The sequence below is a fragment of the Panthera tigris genome, chromosome E2, assembly GCF_018350195.1.
Source record: "Panthera tigris isolate Pti1 chromosome E2, P.tigris_Pti1_mat1.1, whole genome shotgun sequence".
Taxonomy (NCBI): domain Eukaryota; kingdom Metazoa; phylum Chordata; class Mammalia; order Carnivora; family Felidae; genus Panthera; species Panthera tigris.
In genome coordinates, this window is record NC_056674.1 from 8,705,815 (window position 1) to 8,726,635 (window position 20,821).

Here is a 20,821-nt window from a genome sequence, read left to right on the forward strand (position 1 = left end):
TTAGTTATAAATTTCAATGGTTTCCAAATGATGACTTTCTAATTCCATCATTGCTTCTACTTTTATTAGTTTTCATTTTGCTGTAAGGAGAAATTTTCCTTTTGCTCATTTATATCGTTATGGATTCATGGATTCTTACTTTATTCTATGGGTTCTCATCTGTTACTATTATTTATTTTGATGCTTTAGTTGCCCCATACATGGGTGAAAGAACTCCTTCCATCTGACTTCTGTGTCCAGTATCATCTTTTTATTTTTAAGTTTATTTATTTTTGAGAAAGAGAGCACGCAAACGAGGAGGGGCCAGAGAGAGAGACGGAGACATAGAATCTGAAGCAGGCTCCAGGCTCTGAGCTCAGATCCTGACACAGGGCTTGACCCCACGAATGGTGAGATCATCACCTGACCTGAAGTCAGCCGCTTAACCAACTGAGCCACCCAGGCACCCCTCATCTTTTTATTTTTAATTTTTACATGTCAATATATACTTTTCTCGATTATTGAAGCAATACTTTTTTTAGACATTTTAATAAAATAAAATCAGAGAGAAAGATATAAAAATATCTTATTGTCTTCTACACATTGGCGTATTTTCTTTCAGCCTTTGCTTTCATTGCGCTTTTAAAGGTAGTAGAGATAGAACTATAGACACAGATTTGCATCTCAGTTTTGGTTTTTAACCTGTCATTGAATTATAAGCATTTCCTGAGCTACTAAGAACTCTTTCCAAACAGTATGTCTCACAACTGATTATTCTTGTGACCCAGATGCGCTAGTGCTGCCCTGAGACCTACCTGTTGCCTCTGCTTTTGGATGGCATGCTCCTTCCCCTTCTGAAAGAAAAATCCAGTTCCCTCTCTCTTCCCCTCCACCACATCCTGTTGTTTTTCTTTTTTCTTTTCTTTTTTCCTTTTATTTTTCAGCACACTCCTTGCCCATTCTCTTATAGAGCATTTGAGGAGTCAGCAACAGGTCAGAGTGGCAGAAGGGCAGAGAGGAGAGTGTCCCCAGATGTGAGGTAGAGCATTGTCCTCTTGCTGGGGAAAGAGCAGTCAGTGGGGAGTGGGGGGGGGGCGGAGATAGACAAAAAAGAGATGAATAATCAATAGCTAATCGCATCAGGAGGTGAAAAATGCTATGAAGAAAAATAAAAGGGGGTAGGATGGAGAGAGTAGTGGGGACGGGTAGCTGCTATTTTAAAGGTGGATAGGGAAGACCTCTCTGGTGAGGTGATATTTGAGCAGAGACCTGAGTGTTCTACAGATGAGAAAGCCCAGAGAGTTAAAGGAACCTTCCTAAGGTTATAAGCAAGATGTATTAAATTCATTTCTTTATTTTTTCAGTTTTTTAATTTATGTAATCTCTACACCCAGCACGGGGCTTGAACTTGTAACCCTGAGATCAAGAGTCACACGCTCTTCTGACTGAGGCAGCCAGGCACCCTGAAGTTTGTTTCATTGATTCAAAAGCCCACTATAAATGGTACTTCCCTCCCTAGGGAGTATACCTCAATGTTTTTAGAAGCCCTTTGAGTGCGATTCCCAACTGTTAGCTTGGCTATCTCTACCCTTCTCCCTTGTACTGAAATATTTCTAAGAGGTAAAACTTATATAGAGATTTTCATATGTTTTGACTCTCAAATCTAAATGTAGGTTTTGGTGTCCTTAAGGTCTGTTCAGGAAGGTGAACACCCCATTGAAAAAGCTGGAGCTGCTCCAGGGAGTCTGCCTAGAATGAAGATAGAGGCCCAGGATTCCACATCTTTACTGGCAAAAGCCATCTCTACTGAGACAGAACTTTCTGAGAGTGCCCAAGAAAGACAATCTTGGGAAGATAAGGGCATGGCTCCCTGGCCTGCGATGGTCCGGCTTTCAGAGTCCCAGGCTTTGGAGGCCCAGATGGCAAAGGCTTAGGCCTGGGAGATGCAGGCTTGTGAGGCCAAGTACAGAGCTAGCCAATCCAGGCACATCTCTGCATTGGAAGTAGCAGCTACCGGGGCACCTGGGTGGCTCAGTCGGTTGAGCGTCTGACTTCGGTTCAGGTCAAGATCTTGCAGTTCATGAGTTCAAGCCCCATGTCAGGCTCTGTGCTGACAGCTCAGAGCCCAGAACCTGCTTCGGATTCTTTGTCTCTCTCTCTCTCTACCCCTTCCCCCCTCATGCTCTGTCTCTCTGTCTCTCAAAGATGAATAAACGTCAAAAAAAAAAAAAAAAAAAAAAAAAAAAGAGTGGCAGCTACCCTGACCCAGAAACCCTTATGTGGGAAGGGGCAGGTTGCAGAGAAGGAAAAGAGAGAGGCCTTTTTTAACCGTCCATGCTGGTCCAATAAGGTTGAGTACATCCTGACTCAGGTAGGCTACTCCATGAGGATGAGTGATCTCTGGCATGTTTTCTCCCTATGACCTCACAATGGAGGTTGTAAGTTTGGAGACCAGGAATCATGGATCCACAAGAGGCTTCAAACTCCAAGGTTTCTGAGATCTGTAGAGGCTGGAAATTTGGTACTCTGAGCAGGATAGGAGTCAGGTGCCTGAACACTTAGGATCATAAGAGGGTAGGGGTGCAGGGTATCAGAATATAAGGATGGTGGTCCAGGGTGGGGGTGGAAACTAGGCATCTGGGTCTTACAGAAACTAGGGGTGAAGGGGTACCTGGGACTATGAGGGATGTGGAAACAGTTGAGCCCTGATGCCTGTGGCCCTGAGGGAGGTCACGGGGCAGAGGAATGTGTTTTCCTGGCCCCCAAAGAAGTCTAGGCACTGAAAACCCAGGTGGTTCTCAGAGCCCTCCTGACTCCCTTGCACAGGCAGTTTTCTCATCATCTACATCCTCGTGCTGTTCTTGATCGGGGTTCCTCTTCTATTCCTGGAGATGGCAGCTGGTCAGAGAATGCGTCAGGGCAGCATTGGTGTCTGGAAGGTCATCAGCCCCTGGATTGGTGGTGTGGGGTATACCAGCTTCATGGTGAGGAGTCCTGGGCTGCCCCGGCCTGCCCTTTACACCCCACTCGCACCCTGACCCTTGTCCTGGGATGGGTCCCATGACTTCACTTCCACAGGCCAAGTCTCTTCAGTTCCCAGTCCTCTCTCTCTAATCCCCTCTTTTTTCCTGTTCTCATTCTTCCTCCCCAGCCACCTCCCTTGTGGCCCTCAGGTGTGCTTCATCACCAACTTATACTTGAATGTGGTCAATGCCTGGATCCTGTCCTACTTGGCCCAGTCTTTCCAGTTTCCAGTTCCATGGGAGAACTGTCCCTTATTGATGAACTCCAGTGAATTTGGTGAGGAAGAAGTGAGAGAGGAGGAGATGGGGAAAACAGCTGGAAGGGAATTTGGAAGAGGAGAAACGAGTGAGGAGGGATAAAGAAGAGGAAAATCTTAGAAAGAAGAAATGGGAGGGAGAAAGAGATGGAGGAAGTGGGAGAAAGGCTAAAGAAGAGGGAGGGATCACCCTATCTAGCAGGCATGTCCAAAGACAGGTCCCCCCAGATCCTGAAGGACAACAGCTTCCATGTACTTCTGGTACCTGCTGACCTTGAAGGCCTCAGACAGAGTTGAGGATGGTGGGTCACCAGTCTTCAGTCTGAAATTGTTCTTATTGGTGTCCTGGTATCTTGTTAGCGCTTTCATTATTAATGGGCTCAAGTTCTCTGGAAACGTAAGCCACCATTGACATTCTCAGATGCCTTAGACCTCATCTAATATTGTTATCACTGATCTCCTAATGTCTTGCTCCTTCTGGCCTTTTGCTCCCACCAGCCCTTGACCCTTGCTGAAAACTGTCTCCTCCTCACTTCTGACTCAGAACTTTTGATCCCTGTTGATTGTTGGTTGACCCCTCACTGGTACATGCTTGCTGATATGTCCCATTCTCAATTCAGGTAATGTATGTCTTGGTACCAGTCTCTTATTGCATCGTCCTCAGTTTCCTCATCTGTGTCTACTGCTCTAAGGGGCAGTATTTGGCCTTCAGTATTGGATGCTTTCCGAGGTAAAGTACATCTTCCTCACTCTGCTACCGGGCCTTGGCAGACTCCTATTGTCTATTTTTAGGGCATCCTTTCCCCTTTATTACCCCGTGTCCTTCCCCCCATACTTGCTAAGGTTCTCCTCTCCTTCTTTGACATTTCACCTTGTACTTGTCTTCCCCCTTTTAGATATCAACTATGTACAACATGGATGTATGGCATGAAGTAGGGAACCGGGTCTTGTTTGCCTTGTGTCTAGGCTTTGGCCTTGTCTCCTTATCCTCGCACATGTACCCATCCAGCAACTGTCTCATTGATGCCTTCATTGTGACTCTGGTCAACCTGCTCAGCATGCTGCTGGTCCCATCATTTTACTTCTGTGTCCTGGGCTTTTGGGCCACAGTCATCACGCACCGCTGCAGTGAGAAGTAAGGCCAGCCCCTTAGTTGAGGGTGCCAGTGCCAGGGAACTACAAAACCTAGAGACCCTGACTTTCAACGTGCTACAGAGACTCCTGTCCACAGCTGGCAACATCAGGTGCAGTTGCAAGTCTCTACTGTCCCGTGGAGCAAAACACAGAGACAGTAGAATCTCTGTCATATAATATTTTGCCCAGAGCCTCTTTCTGGCCCTAGAGATCTTCAAACTCAGAGATTGCCAGCCATCCACTTCAGAGTACCACCACAGAGATAGGCTAAAAGTGGCAAACATTCAAGATTACTCTGGTCTCAGATACCATCTAAGAGCACACCTATATGGAGAACTTTCCACTTGCTGAATGTTTTCACTCTTAACTTTCAACTCCTAAGTTTAGGGATTTCTGTCAATCTGTCGCACTTAAACCCCAAAAGGACTCTCAGAACGAGATTTTTTATTGTTTGCTCACCCCTTGTTTTTCATTCTTTAGGCATTAGTTTCAAAAACACTCATCAGACATTTACAAAGAACTCTTTGTGTACCACAGAGATGTGGACAGGTGAATCAGACCACAGTTCTTGCTTTCACTGAGTTTTCAGTTTTCGGAGAGAGGAGGTGGGGGAATTGCATAATCAGACAGTCACAGACTCATGATAACTAATACCAGGGGTGATGGGGAGTATAGAAGACAGAGCCTTTAATTCTGACTGGGCTAGTCAGAGAAGGACTCCTAGAGGAGGCAAACCTAAGCTGAATTTGTCCCTATCCTAATCCATGTAAATAAGCACTCTTTTCTTCTAGAATTAACCCGGGAATATTCATGTGCTTATGTGCAAGAGTCCTCTGGGGTGTATACTTAGGAATGGAATTGGTGGGTAGGGTGCCCACACCTTTAGTCTTACTGTGTGTTGTCTCATTACCAAAATGGCTTATGATGTGTGAGAATTCTGCATATTCAACTTTCTGCACGTTTGATTAGACTTGGTCACACTTGAAAATTTTTGCCAGTCTGGTGGGAGTGTAATGGTATTTTTTAATGTTTAAAAAACATTTTATTATGAGGTATTACATACATATAGAAACACACGTGAAACAACACATGCAGAATAAATAACTATAAAATAAACAGCACCCATGTTAAGAACTAGAATGACCCATAGAAGATCTCTGTGTATCTCTAATTATAAACTCTTTCCTCACACCCACTGTCCTGGCTTTTATGGTAATTAGTTCTTTGTTTTTTTATATATTTTATTATCTACATATGCATATCTAAGTAATGTAGTTTTGTTTGTACACTTACATGAAGCAATATGGTTTAACGTGTCCATTTATATAGTTTAATTTGTTCATTTACATATACATTCTCTTTTGTATTCTTTTGTGTTTTACTTCTTTCATTTCAACGTGTGTTCATAAGATTCATCCATATGGTCTGTGCTTTTAATGCTGTATAATGTTCCAGTATATGAACATTCCACAATTTATTTATCCATTATACTATTGACCATTTAGAGTCTTTCCAGTTTTGGGCTATTGAAACAATGCTGTTCTAAACATTCTTACACGTGTTCCTGATGTACTACACATGTGCTTATGTGTGTAGGGTATATATCTACGAGTGAGATTGTTGATGCCGAGTTCTGTTACCGTGTGACAAATCACTTCGAAAGTAAATGGCTGAAACCAAGAATGATTTATTTTTTCTTAAGATTCTATGGGTTGGCTGGCAAGTTCTTCTATTGGGCTTGCATGGGTTAACTCGCATGTCTGCATTCAGCTGGGCCCAGCTGGGACTGCACCGCTTTGCTGTGTGCGGTGTTGACAGGGCTCGCTTGAGCGCTCCGGTCAGCTGGTGGGTCCGCAAGGCCTGCTCTTTCCGGGAGGCCTCTCTGTGTGGCTAGCTTGGGCTTCCTCATATGACAGCTCACAGAGAACCTAGGTGGAATCAGCAAAGTGTCTTGAAGCCTAAGCATGGGAATACTCTCATTGTCGTTGCTGCTACATTTCTTTAGTCAAAGGGAGTCACAAAGCCACCCCAGATTTGAGGGGTGGAGAAACAGACTTTACCTCTTGATGGGAGGAACTGCAAAATACTATGGTCATGTTTCTACCCCACGTATAGCTTCAGTGGATAATGCCAGGTTACCTTCCACAGTATTTAGGATTGTAATGGTCTTTCCTTCCACAGTATTATTAGGATTGTAATGGTCTATCTCTTGTTGCTGGTCTCACTGTCATACACACACACACACACACACACACACACACACACACACACACACACTTGCTTAATCTCCAAGCTAGAATGCACAGCAAATAGTTACAGAATTGCTAGCTCATTCCATTACGGAAACAAACATACTAATCCCAGAGTTCAGTATTTGTTGACAACTTTTTGTCTTTATCCTGAATTTTATAGTTAAAATGCTGTGTTCAAAATTACTTGGGTTAGGGGCGCCTGGGTGGCTCAGTCGTTTGAGCGGCCGACTTCAGCTCAGGTCATGATCTTGTGGTCCGTGAGTTCAAGCCCCACGTTGGGCTCTGTGCTGACCGCTCAGAGCCTGGAGCCTGTTTCAGATTCTGTGTCTCCCTCTCTCTGACCCTCCCCCGTTCATGCTCTGTCTCTCTCTGTCACAAAAATAAATAAACGTTAAAAAAATTTTTTTTTTAAAAATTACTTGGGTTAGTTCTTTTTCCTTCATTCAGTATGATTGTCACTTACTTGAAATACAGTTAATGTTCATTTGTTTCTGTTTATATGGAATTTTAATGTCCCTCAAACTTTTATTTTAATGTGAAACATTAATGTGGTTTCAAAAGAGAAAATTATACAAAGGGACACTCAGAAATTTCACCAGCACTTCAACCCATTTCTCATCCATCCCTTATAGGTAAACCGATCTCATTATGTTTTTATTTATCCTTCCTGTGTGTGTTTGTAAAAACAAAGAGAAAGATGTATATATTTTTATTTACCCTTCTTTTTATTTAAAAGGAAATTGTTTTGGGGCGCCTGGGTGGCTTGGTCGGTTAAGCGTCCGACTTGGGCTCAGGTCATGGTCTCACGGTCCGTGAGTTCGAGCCCTGCATCGGGCTTTGTGCTGACAGCTCAGAGCCTGGAGCCTGTTTCAGATTCTGTGTCTCCCTCTCTCTGCCCCTCCCCCATTCATGCTCTGTCTCTCTCTGTCTCAAAAATAAATAAACGTTAAAAAAAAAATTTTAAAGGAAATTGTTTTAAATGTTTATTCTTGAGAGAGAGAGAGAGAGAGAGAGAATGAATGGGGGGGGGGCAGAGAGAGAGGGAGACACAGACTCGGAAGCAGGCTCCAGTCTCCGAGCTGTCAGCACAGAGCCTGATTCAGGACTCGAACTCACAACTGCGAGATCATGACCTGAGCCAAAGTCGGATGCTTAACCGACTGAGCCACCCAGGCCCCCCTTTTTACCCTTCTTTCTTATGCAGAAGTTAGTTTTTATGCTTTTTTCATTTAACAGTATATCCTGGGAATCACTTTTCCACGTTAATTTTTTTCTTAGATGATCTAAGGCCTGGTGGTAGTGCCTGCCGTCCTGTAGATCAGTGGCTCCTCTATTCTTTCGAGTTCTCTTCACTCCTTAGTATGTAAGGCCTTGTTACAGTCAATAACTGGACACCATAAAAATTCAAACCATTTTCTCTTTGAAAGATACCCGTGAAGATAATGAAAATGCATGTCCCAGTATTGGAGAAATTTATATGTTCTATACATTTATATTCAGAATATGTAAAGAACTCCTAAAACACACTAAGAGGACAACCCAACAAAAGTGTGCACTTAACTTTCTACAGTCTGTTTAGAATTAATACTTCAGGGGCACCTGGGGGGCTCAGTCAGGTAAGCATCTGACTTCAACTCAGGTCATGATCTCACAGTTTGTGAGTTTGAGCCCCACACTGGGCTCTGCCACTGGCAGTGCGGATCCTGCTTGGGATTCTCTCTCCCTCTCTCTTTGCCCCTCTCCTACTCACACATTCACTCTCTCTCTCAAAATAAATGAATAAACTTTAAAAAAATGTACTGTTTGCTGTTGGGCTCCATTTCTGATGAGGAATTTGTAGTCTTTGAGATTGCTGTTGCTGAATATGTAGTGTATCATTTTTCTCTGCCTCTTTCAAGATTTTTTAATGTTTTTCAGTTTGATTTAAAAAAATTTTTTAATGTTTATTTTTGAGAGAGAGAGAGAGTGAGCTGGGGAGGGACAGAGAGAGAGGGAGACACAGAATCCGAAGCAGGCTCCAGGGTCCGAGCTGTCAGCACAAAGCTTGACGTGGGGCTCGAACCCGTGAACTGTGAGATCATGACCTGAGCTGAAATCGAGAGTCAGACACTTCACTGACTTGAGCCACCCTGGTGCCCCAACAAGTGCCCTCCTTAATACCTATCACCCATCTAGCCCATCTGATAAAGAGTTAGTATCCAAAATCTATAAAGAACTTATCAAACTCAACACCCAAAAAACAAACAACCTAGTTAAATGGGCAGAAGACATGAATAGACACTTTTCCAAAGAAGACATCCAGATGGCTAACAGACACATGAAAAGATGCTCTTTTTCCTTTGAAATATTTCCAAGCTTGTCTTTTATTATTTAAGCACAGCAAATATAATCTTCAATAATTCTAATATTTGGAAGTAACTTTAGGTCAATTTTTACTATGTTGTTTCTGATGGTTATTGCTCATGGTGTCTTCTTTTTGTGTACTTAATTGTCTCTTTGTCCTATTTATTTGACCATTATTTGTAGGAATTCTTAAGGCCTAGGATGAAGGTATATTCCTATAAATACGACTTTTGTTTCTACCTGATGCATAGGGACATTAGAAAGAGACTACTTGAAACTCAGTTCTTGGCTTGAGTTCTTGAGACAACCAGGATCAAATATTTGGGCTGCACATCCAACCTAGGATTGAGTTGGTTATGACATGTCAGGAACTTTATTTTTAAAAAAATTTTAATGTTTATTTAATTTTGAGATAGAATGAATGAGCTGGAGGGAATCTTCACAGACTCTGAAGCAGACTCCAGGCTCCGAGATGTCAGCACAGAGCCCGACACAGGGGCTTGAACTCACAGACTATGAGATCATGACCTGAGCCGAAGTGGGACGCTTACATGACTGAGTCACCCCGGCGCCCCCCAGAGTTTTATTTTATTTTTTATTTTTTATTTTTCGGAGTTTTATTTTTTAATGTTTATTTATTTTGAGAGAGAGAGAGAGAGAGAGAGAGAGAGAGAGAGAGTAAGTGATTAGGGGAGGGGCAGAGAGAGAGGGAGAGAGAGAAAATCCCAAGCAGTCTCCATGCTGTCAGTACAGAGGCTAACATGGGGCTCGAACCCATGAACTGTGAGATCATGACCTGAGCCAAAATCAAGAGTCGAGTGCTTAACCGACTGAGCCACTTAGGCACCCCATGTCAGCAACTTTAAAACATTTCCCTTTGTTCTGATCATTTCTGAAGCAGCCTTCTTTGGCATTCCCTGTCTTGTGGAAGGGTTGAGTGCAAGCTTCTAGTTCATTTTTATACTGAAGGTGTAGTAGCCCTTTGAATTGCGAGATTAGGGGAAGACCTTCTGGTCTGATTCTTACTTTGTGCAGGCTCTGGTGCTTTATATCTGACCCTCATTCTCCTTTTATTTCTTAAAAGTCATAAAATTGGAAACTAGGGGTACAGTGCTGTATTTGGCTTTTACCTTTGGGAACAAGTTGCTTTGGAAGTCCCCTTTCCCCACTGTTTTTGTGTGCACTGCAATTTTTGTATAATAATTTCTCATTTTTTCAATATTTTAATTAAGAAGATTAAAAATATTTTTCAGACTTTTAACTTATTTACAGTGAGGTTGATCCAAATATTTAGCTTGCCTATTACCAAAAGGACATACAGTATTTTGTTTTCTAAAATGTGATCAAACTATACTGAGTTCCCTGCACCTTGCATTTTGCTCTTAGCAGTAAGTTGTGTCAAGCCTTCCACTGCAGTTCGTGTAGAGCAATGAATTGGATTTTTAACGATCTGTAGGGATTGGTCAAGTGAAGAATGGTAGTGGGGTGAGGGTGGTCTTGGGCATGAAAGAGCATGGCCAGCCCTGAAATTGTAAGTAGTTAAGCGTGATTAGAGCATAAAATGTTCAGAGGATCATGGGAGGAAGATAAGTCTAAATAGGTCAACAGGATTCAGATGAAAAAGTCCAAGAAGCAGTTTCTCTCACCAGCTCACCTCTAGGGCAGCATTATGTACATGGTAATCTAAGTAAATGGTGCTTCCTGACATTCGGTAATGCAAAGCCTAGAAGATTGCCTTTTACCCACTAGTTAAGAAGAGAGCAAGGGAAGAGGTAGGTGGTGAATAAGACACCCGTCACTGCAGCAGATATCCCAGAGTTCCTGTGAAGATAATGCAAAACACTCCTCCTGGGCTTCCCCCATGGTCATAAGTTCTCCAGGCTCACATAAATTCATGATCCTGGAGGTGAGTACCTTCTAGGTTTGGTCCTAGGCTCTACCGTGCCTGGATCAATAATGCTAGGTTAGTGGTGCCCTTCCTTATCTAGAAGATAAGGGAAAAGGAGGCGATCTCCTGAGGGGCCAAATGGTCCTGTGTGATTCAACTCCTTACCCCCAGGAATGCTGAAATGCTTGAGAAGCTGATAACCGTAGGGAAATTCCCTCTTGAGGCCCAGCCCCCTTCCAATCTGGTTGATAGCCCTACTCTGCCTTGCCTCCTGGCTGGACAGCCTTCTCCAGCACATCAAGAGCATTGTCCTCAGCCACTTGAGTGACTGCAACTTAGAGAAGCAGGTTTTGAAGGTCAGTAAAAGTAGGTGAGCAGGGCGTGGAGTTACTCAAAGCCTTTTGTGAAACAGAAATTTCAGCTTTTGCTAGCACCAGAAAAACATCCCAGAAGCACCAGGATAACCTGCAGCCCAGATGATGCAGAGAACTAGAACTTGCAGAATGCCCTCCACGGGTAATGCCAGGTAGACTGGTTTTCCATGTCAGAGGGTCAGCTTGGAGATCTGATTTTCTCAGTGACCCACAGCTTTTAGGGAGTCTTCCAGGGAAGGTAGATAGTGTCCTTCTCTGTATTTTTTTGTTAAGTCCAAGGACACTTTAACTCCTACCCTCTCTCCCCTCAACAGGTTAAGGAGGGCCCAAGCCTTGCATTCATGGCCTTCGTTGAAACCATGTCATTCATTCCTGGGTCTGTCTGCTGGTCTATCCTCTTCCTGTTTTTGCTGACATTGGGGCTGAGCACCATGGTAGGGATCATGCAGGGCGTCCTAACCCCACTCCAGGACACCTTTTCTTCTTTCAGGAAATACACAAAACAGCCTACCGGTACTCTGACCAATGCCCTACTCCTACCAATGGCCCTGATTTATCTGAGACTCTTACCCAGCCCAGGTCTGTAACCTATGCTTAGCCCTTCTCACCCAACTAGACTTCTGAGCTTGATCCCATCCAGTATTCCCTCCAGTGGTTGTCTTTGGGCTCATGTTCCTGTGTGGCTTCTTCTTCACTCGACCTTCAGGCATCTACTGCATCAGCCTGCTGAATGAATACTGAACAGTCCTCCTCCTCCTCCTCCTCCTCCTCCTCCTCCTCATCATCATCATATTTGAAAACATGGTTGTGGGCTGGGCCTGTGGGGCCAGGAGGTGATAGCTTGGGTCTATAGGGAAGGTTGACCCCTTTCTGGTTGCTTCTGTTGTCACCCATCTAGAGTGATGCAGGGACTCTTAACCTCAGGGCCTTCGGAGAAACATGTTTATTCATTCATTTAACATATTTCTTGAGTGCTTAATATGTGCCAAGCACTGTTTTAATCACCAAGGTTATTGAATAAAACAAGCATCCCTGTCCTCAAGGAATTTATATTCTAGTGGTGGTGACAGGTAGTAACCAGATGAACGAATAAAAATGTCAGGTGGTGACAATTGACAGGAGAAAATCAAAAGGTAAAGTAAAATGATCAAGAATGGGAGTATGTGTGGGTGCTAATTTAGGTTGGATTGCAGGGAAGGCCTCTCTGATAAGGTGACATTTGAGCAGACTCCTGAAGGAAGTGAAGGAAGGAGACATGATTTTGAGGAAGTGTTCCAAGAAGAGGAAACACTTGAGTACCAAGGCAAGAGGAAGCATCATGCCTGGAATTTTTGAGGAGCAAGGAGATCGGAGAGGTTGGAGTAGAATGTTCCAGAGAGATAACAGGAGATCAAGGAAGACCTTCTAAGCTATAGCAGTACTTAGTTTTTTTCTGCAGCACGAGAGGAGGCATTGGAAGGTTTTGAGCAGGGGAGTGACATCGTCAGATTTATTTAAAAAAATACCTATGACTGCTGTGTGGAGAATAGACTATGAGGAGTCAGGAGTGAAGCAAGGAGAACAGTTGGGTGCTATTGCAATATTCCAAAGAAAAGACAAAGAGAAGGGCCTTCGTGGCCAAAAGACCCCACTTGGATATTTATTGCAATTGAGAACATGCAGTAAAGGAGTTGGACACAGGGGCTTGAAGAAACTAAGAAAAGTTCCCCCCGAGGGTCAAGTGTTGCCGCCTTTTCCAGTCTGAGCTGGTTAGTATGGATACCCAGCATGTAGAAGAGTCCCTCACACATCATAAACATTTTCATATTCATGGAATGAATGAAAGGGACTTGGCCTTTATCCCAAGGGCATTGGGTACCCATGAACAATTTTGAGCAGTAGAGAAATGTTTGAAAATTTTTCTTGGGTTGCGATGCAAGACTGACTAGGGAGAAGATAAGAGAGGATGAGTCTTGAGCTGAGGCAGAGTTTGGGAGATGAAGTAGAATATTTGAAAGATGCTAAGGTTGGGCTGCCCTCCACGCCCAAGGCTGGGTGAAGCCCGACTAGGCCTCCCACAGTCTTGTGGCCCTTCCTCCCAGGTTCCTTGAAGACTTGGCGATCATGTGGGGACCCCTCATCTCTCCCATCCATTGGCTGTGGTGCTTTCTCTGTCCCGTTGTGCTGCTAGCCCTGTTTGTGATTACTCTGATTCATCTGTCTCTTAAGACTATCACCTATGTGGCCTGGGACTCAGTGTGAGCTTCTTTCCCGAGACACTAGACCTTGCTAGAGAGTGGGGGCCAGATCTTTCAATCCACTCATGGCCTAAAGATGCTATTGTCTCATTCTCTGACTCCCTGAAGACTCATTGGTCATCTGCCCTGGTTCCTATCCCACCCTTCCCTTCTACAGTCCTCACTTTTCTGGGAACTTTGGTGTTCTGAACCCCTTTCCCATCTTTCCACAGTCAAAAGAGGTGCTTCACCAATACCCATCATTGGGGCTTCTTGCAACGATTGCCCTTTTTCTCACTGTTATCTTCCCCATCCACACATATTTTGCATACTGCCTCACCCACAGGATTCCCTTCAATCCCACAAGCCAGGGTAAGCCTATGATATCTTCCAAATCCTTACCCTTAATCCAGCCAACGCCCGTTAAAGAGGTCCAAAAGTAGGAAATCCTGTGAGGTGATAAGTTGCTGATCAACCTGTTGTATGATTGCCTAACTTCATTCATTTGACTTGACATCACACATTCCTGGAAATAGCATAAGAGGCAACTCATACCAACTTGCAACTGTTGATGTCCCCAGACATAGAACTGCTATTATTCCCAAAAGTAGAGGCATAATTTGGTGGACACATGGGGCCTGGCTTTGCATCCCCCTCTCAGACCCCATCCTTCCTGGTTACCACTGTCACTGTGTTTTCCCCATCCCCTTCCTCAGTATATACACACGCCCATGATATTCACTATTTGTCATGTCTACCAAATCTGCTTCTTGACTGATCTGTGCAGCTCCTGGAAGGAAGCTGGAGGAGTAATGTTGTTGGTCAATAAATCAGTCCACCAGGACTAAGTCCTGGGTGTCAGCGATTTTTTTTTCTATAAATGTCTTTTTCCCAAAAGTCTTCCATTCTTTTGAGAGCCAAATGTCCAGCCTAGAGTTCCTGCCCTATCCTTGTCATGGCAAATTCAGATCTAGATTACTAGACTTGCTTTGTCTAGGGATTGGCCTTTAGCCAAGGGAAACGTGGGAAATGGGGTTTCAGCTAAGATGGAAAGGATATTAATCACTTGCCAATGGGACATGGTAATCATATATGAGTCTAAAAATTTTATTTTTATTTTTTTAAGTTTATTATTTTGAGAGAGAGAGAGGGATAGAGAAGATCTCAAGCACTCTCTGCACTGTCAGCACAGAGCCTGATGCAGGACTTGAACTCATGAGCTACCAGATCATGACCTGAGCGGAAACCAAGAGCTGGACACTTAACCGACTGAGCCACCCATGCACCCCTAAAAATTATTTTTAAAAAGAGGCTCCAAGACTGTGAATCAACACAAGTGGTTTAGGGAACTACCTATTGCTGAGCCCACTAGGGCCCCATATCTGCGTGGTAGGAGACCTGGCAGGTTTTACTACAGGGCTAAGTCAAATGAATTTGCCTAGTGGGTGATGACGAGTGGGTCTCTCAGAACTTCCGGAGGGGTGAGTCCACAACTGAGCTGACGTACTTACCAAAAGGAGATAGGGGTCAGTTAGCGACTGGGATTGGGAGCTGTGGGTAGAGGTGGTTGGGATTCCCGAAGATCCAGGGAATGGGTTTCCCTTAAGTACTCAGAGATCTCAGTATTTCGGATTGCTCAGCTACCACAGGGTAGTTGCCTCTACCTAACTTTCCGTGATTGAGGAAGAAAAAGCAGACATCCTAACCATTGGCGGGTGGGACTCGAGGGGTGGGCCGGGTAAATAGGAAGAGGTGTGGTCCCGGAAGTCTCTGGACCTCCGGTGTTTCTCGCTGGTCAAGCTTGGAAGGTCGGGGTCATCACCCGTTGGCTCCTGTACCTTGTAGCCCCGCCCCTCACTTTCCTTCGCCACCCCCCCCCCCCCCCCCATCCAAACGATCTGTCGGCTGGAAGCTTGGTGCTATTGAGTTGGGTAAGGTGAAAATCAGCGGAGGCAGTCGTCTTCTCATGATCAAATAGTCTTGAGTTTTAAACCCCCTTCCTTTTGGGAACGCAGGTGTTCATGCTCCCTTCTGCCTCCCCATCCAGTTCTCAGCTTTGAGAATGGAACCTGCGTGGGGGAGGGGATTGAAAAGCAGGGGCCTACCGGATAAACGGATAGGAGTGGAATGAGGATCTTGGGGTGTCTCCTCCCACTCTCAATTTTTATATTCTCCAGCTACTTGTTGAATGTCCTTTGGTACCTAACTGCAAGGTGGTTTGCAATGCGAATATCTCACACTGCTGTAGGGGCTCCTGATTAGAGATAGACCAATTTCTATCATAGACTCCTCTCTACTAGATAGCTCTGGGGATCCTACTGTCGAAAGTCGAGTTTCGTAGCACCCTTGCGTGTGATGAGCAGTTTCTTTAGCACTGCTCTGGGGAATCTCCGGCCTCATTAGACAAAAATGGAGCCCCGTCCCTTGGTATGGTACCTTATATGAGAATGGTATGAGACACAGCTATTGTCATCCTTAATTTTCATCAGGAGACCCAGAAGAAAGAGGGGTTTACACGGTGAGTCAGGGTAGCCTGAAAGAGATTCTTGCTGTGGCTTCTGGCCCTTCTATTTCGGAAATGTTCAAACATATGTAAAAGAATAACTTCATGAATTCCTTTGTACTCATCACCCATCTCGTGACCAACTGACGACCAGTCTGGTTTCAACTTACCTCCTCCCACTGAAAGCCTCCCCATTATTTTGAAGCAGATCCCAAATTTATCATTTCATCTGTAGGTATGTCCATACATATCTGTATGTATATATTATATATAATATATGATAAACAATAAATATATATAAATATTATATATTTATATATTTATATAATATACATATATATTATATTTATATATATATGTATTTTTTTTCTGGTAGCTTTATCCTTTTTAACAGCTTTCTTTTTAACCTTTTTTTTTTTAAACGTAATTTCTACATCCAAGGTGGGGCTCAGCTTATGACCGGGAGATGAAGAGTCACATACTCTACTGACTGAGCCAGCCAGATGCCCCTTAACAGCTTTGTTGAGATGTAATTCACCTACCATACAATTCACACATTTAAAATGTACAATTCAGTGGCTTGTAAAGTATGGCAGGGTTGTGTACCCATCACCACAGTCTATTTTAGTACATTTCATTACCCCCAAAAGAAACCCCCCTCCCTTTTGCTGTCACCCCAAATGCTTCAGCCTCCAACCTCAACCTCAGACAACCACTAATCTACTTTTGTTTCAACAGAGTTGCTTACTCTGGACATTTCATATAAATGAGATCATACAATACATGTAGTCCTTTATGACTGGCTTTCACAGAGCATAATATTCAAGTTTCATCCCTGTATAGCATATTACCAGTATTTTATTTCTTTTTATCGCCGAATATTCCATTGTATTGATATACTACATTTTATTTATCCAGTTGATGGACCTTTGAGGTTATTTCCACTTTGGGGCTATTATGAATAATGCTGTGATGAATATTCATGTACAATTTTGGGGGGGGAACATATGTTTTTCTTTCTCTTGGCAGATACTTAGGAGTGGAATTGCTCGATCGTGTCCCAACTCTGTTTCACTATTTGAGAGACTGTCTCAGAACTTTTTTAGATTGTTTGAATCATCATCCAAGTAAAATTCGTATGTTGTAATTTGTTGCTGTATCCATTAAGAATCTTTTGGGGTACTTGGTGGCTCAGTTGGTTAAGAATCAGACTCTTGATTTTGGCTCAGGTCATGATCTCACAGTTCGTGGGACTGAGCCCCATGTCAGGTGGCACGCTGACAGTACAGAGCCTGTTTGGGATTCTCTCCCACTCTCTCTCTGCCCCTCCCTGCTCAATAAATAAACTTAAAAAAAATTTTTTTTTAATCTTTGTTTATTTTTGAGAGAGAGACAGCATGTGAACAGGGGAGGAGCAGAGAGAGAGGGAGACACAGAATCTGAAGCAGGCTCCAGGCTCTGAGCTGTCAGCACAGAGCCTGATGCGGGGCTCAAACTCACGAACTGAGATCATGACCTGAGCCGAAGTCGGACACTCAACCGACTGAGCCACCCAGGTGCCCCTAAATAAACTTTTTTTTTTTAAAGAATCTTTTGAGAGAGGGAGGCAAACCAGAAGAGACTCTTTTTTTTTAAATTTTAATAAAATAGTTTTATTTAACCCAAGATTGCCAAAACATCATTTGAACATGTGACCAATATAAAAATTGAGACATTTTATATTCTACTAAGTCTTCAAAATCCAGTGTGTATTTAAAACTAATAAGCACATCTCAATTTGAACACTAAATTTTTACCAGAAAATATTTGATCTGTATTTAAATTTCCTAAAATCCACATGTGAAAAAGTAGATTGACATATCCAGGTTGTTCTAAACATACTTAAAAAGTTCTCTAGTAACTGAATCAAGTAGAAGTTTTTAAATTATATTTAAATTAGTTAAAAAGTCACTTTCTTAGTCACACCAGCTACATTTCAAGTGCTTGTGAGCTACATGTGACTAGTGACTGTTAAGTCTATACTGTTAAGTAATATACCTTCTTGTATATTACTATCTACTTTTTATTTCTATTTAGCTTTTTATCACTTAAAACAAATCTGAACCTTTTAAACTTTATCTATTTTGTTGGTTATGTATATATTCCAGTGGTTGATCTGATTTTGTGCCAAAGAGACTCTTAAATACAGAGAAAAAACTGAGGGTGTTTGGGAGTGTGGGGGAGAGGGGAAAATGGTTACGGGCATTGAGGAGGACACTTGTTGGAATGAGCATTGGGTGTTGTATGTAAGCCAATTTGACAATAAATTATATTCATAAAAAAAGAATCTTTTAATCTATAGATCTCCTGCCCTCTTTTCCCCCCTCTGCAATATATTTAGTGATGAAACTGGGTTATTTGTCCTGTAGTTTCTAACCATCTGGAATTTGCTGCTTCCCTCCCTGTGGTGTCATTTAATATGTTCTCTGTTCCCTGGCTTTCTTATGAATTGGTAGTTAGGGCAAGAGGTTGATTCCTTTTAGGGTCAGTATTCTGTCAAGAATACTTCATGAATGGTTTCATATGCTTCTGTCAGAAGGCAAAAACTCTCTAGATGTTCCCTCTTTTTGTCATGTGAGCAGCCATGAATAGTCATTGTCTAGATACACATATTCATTAGAGATTATGAAATGGTGGTATTCCAGCTTTATCATTCCTTTTTTTTTTTTTTTTTTTAGCTGGAATACTTCTAGAAAGAGAAACTTCCCTTTATCAAACATTTGTTGCCCTGGTATACAGTTTGTATGAGGAAAGCAGAATAAACTTTGATTCTTTCCTCTCATTTGCCAGCTTAAAAAATGAATTTATTGCCTAATACTCTGCAAAAATGGTCATTGAGTTTGTTCTTTTTAGCATCTCTCCGGACTCATAGATTTACATATATTTGATGTGTTTCCATCCATTGCAGCTATTCTTTTTTAATTTTTAAATGTTTTTTTAATGTTTATTTATTTTATTTTATTTTTTTTTAATTTTTTTTTTTTTTTTTTAACATTTATTTATTTTTGAGACAGAGAGAGACAGAGCATGAACAGGGGAGGGGCAGAGAGAGAGGGAAACACAGAATTGGAAGCAGGCTCCAGGCTCTGAGCCATCAGCCCAGAGCCCGATGCGGGGCTGGAACTCACGGACCGTGAGATCGTGACCTGAGCTGAAGTCGGAGGCTTAACCGACTGAGCCACCCAGGCGCCCCAATGTTTATTTATTTTTGACAGAGAGAGAGAGAGAGCAAGCATGAGTGGGGGAGGGACAGAGAAAGAGGGAGACACAGAATCCGAAGCAGGCTCCAGGGTCTGAGCTGTCAGCACAGAGCCCGACGTGGGGCTCAAACTCACAGACTGTGAGATCATGACCTGAGCCAAAGTTGGACGCTCAACCGACTGAGCCACCCAGGCGCCCCTATTCTTTTTTAATTTTTAAATTTTTTTTAAATTTATTTTTGAGAGAGAGAGAGAGAGACAGAGCATGAGCAGGGGAGAGGCAGAGAGAAAGAGGGAGACACAGAATCCAAAGCAGGCTCCAGGCTCTGAGCTGTCAGTACAGAACCCAACGTGGGGCTCAAATCCGTGAACCATGAGATCATGACCTGAGCTGAAGTCGGAAACTTAACCGACTAAGCCACCCAGGCGCCCTTGCAACTATTCTTATTGATGCTCAAATCATCTCATTTTTGGCACATGGAAGCATCTTCAGTTTGACTCCTGCGTCCTTTTGACAAGACCACAGAAGTATATAATAATTTCTTTGATTTCTGGTATGACCTTCTGGTCTAGGATTACTTTGTACATTTCATACCCAGCTCTGAAATCTGCTGTTTTTCTAAGGATACTTAGTTCCTTTTGATGGGAAGTGGTATTTAGAGATCACAATTTTGTGCTAGGGGTGTTCATTGCTACCGCATTGCTCATTGTTTCTAGGTCTTTTCAATAGATAGAGCTAGGAAGTAGCCTTCTGAGGTTAAATACATCATAAATTCATACTTATTTTTTCAATTCAAATTCAGGATTATAGGGTTTTTACTTAGCTTCTCAGAGCTTACATTTACATATTTTCCTGTCATGTGGTCTGATGCTCTTGATGTTTCTCAGCTAGAAGTTGGTGCCCACAAGCCCTCACACTCATTGTTTCCCAAACTGAACTCATCATTGTCTCTATCAATTTTCGCATCCCCAAACCTACAAATCCACCTGTGTTCCCACCTAGGGAGCAGGGCAGGTGGACCTAGAGCCTAGGCAGGCAAATTGAGGCAAAACATGTTTTAGGACTCTGGGTGGTAGGGTTTGTAGACCTCTAATATGGAAATGTCCACATGTCCCATCACTGGTATAGGTGTCCAGGGCAGCAAGACTAATCCCAGACCCAGTGACTGGTAGAGTGTTGTTGCAGTCTCTGTCTTGAGCAGCTTCTTGGCCTGGTAAGAAGAATATAGCATTTAGAGACAAAGAAATCTGTGTGTGTTTGTTTATTACATCAAACCCTTAGGTAGTTCCATGACCTTTAGCAAGTCACTTTCTCTCCTTCGTCTTAGCTTTCTTATCTGTCAAATGGAGACGGGGAATTAATCCCACAGATTTCTTGGAGAAACTAATTTTTTAATATTATTATTTTATTATTTTTTAAAGTAATCTCTACACCCAACACAAGGCTCGAACTCACAACCTTGAGATCAAGAGTCATAGCCCTACTGACTGAGCCAGCCTGGTGTCCCAGAATGTCATTTAAATGCAGTCATGCTGTATGTAGCCTTTTGAGTCTGGTTTCTTTCATTTTGCATAATATGTATGAAATTCATGGATGTTGTTCATTGTATCAA

At 42.9% G+C, this 20,821-nt stretch overlaps 2 protein-coding genes and 1 long non-coding RNA gene across 8 annotated transcripts in view; 2 read left to right on the top strand and 1 right to left on the bottom strand.

Annotated features, from left to right (window-relative positions):
• The window catches only part of LOC102965734 (orphan sodium- and chloride-dependent neurotransmitter transporter NTT5), a 55,067-nt gene that overhangs the window by 5,727 nt on the left and 28,519 nt on the right, over positions 1 to 20,821 (top strand). Inside the window, exon 1 of one of the 6 annotated variants that reach the window (XM_042969318.1) lies at positions 3,258 to 3,279. The exons of 2 other annotated variants lie outside the window; for them this stretch is intronic. The gene's annotated coding sequence lies outside the window, so the exon portion shown is untranslated. Of the gene's footprint in view, positions 1 to 3,257; positions 3,280 to 15,344; positions 15,398 to 15,681; positions 15,985 to 20,821 lie in introns of those variants that run through there. 3 more of the 6 variants (XM_042969317.1, XM_042969321.1, XM_042969322.1) reach the window with 3 other exon arrangements.
• LOC102966013 (orphan sodium- and chloride-dependent neurotransmitter transporter NTT5-like) lies at positions 2,244 to 20,408 on the top strand. Its single transcript, XM_042969323.1, has 4 exons — positions 2,244 to 2,469; positions 2,806 to 2,963; positions 4,156 to 4,503; positions 20,338 to 20,408. The coding sequence occupies exons 1-3, from the start codon at positions 2,385 to 2,387 to the stop codon at positions 4,396 to 4,398; spliced, it is 486 nt and encodes a 161-aa protein (XP_042825257.1). The 5' UTR covers positions 2,244 to 2,384; the 3' UTR covers positions 4,399 to 4,503; positions 20,338 to 20,408.
• LOC122234119 lies at positions 6,057 to 15,305 on the bottom strand. Its single transcript, XR_006211866.1, has 3 exons — positions 14,978 to 15,305; positions 13,869 to 13,992; positions 6,057 to 6,321 (listed from the first exon to the last, which is right to left on the bottom strand). It is a non-coding gene; the product is annotated as an uncharacterized LOC122234119 (long non-coding RNA).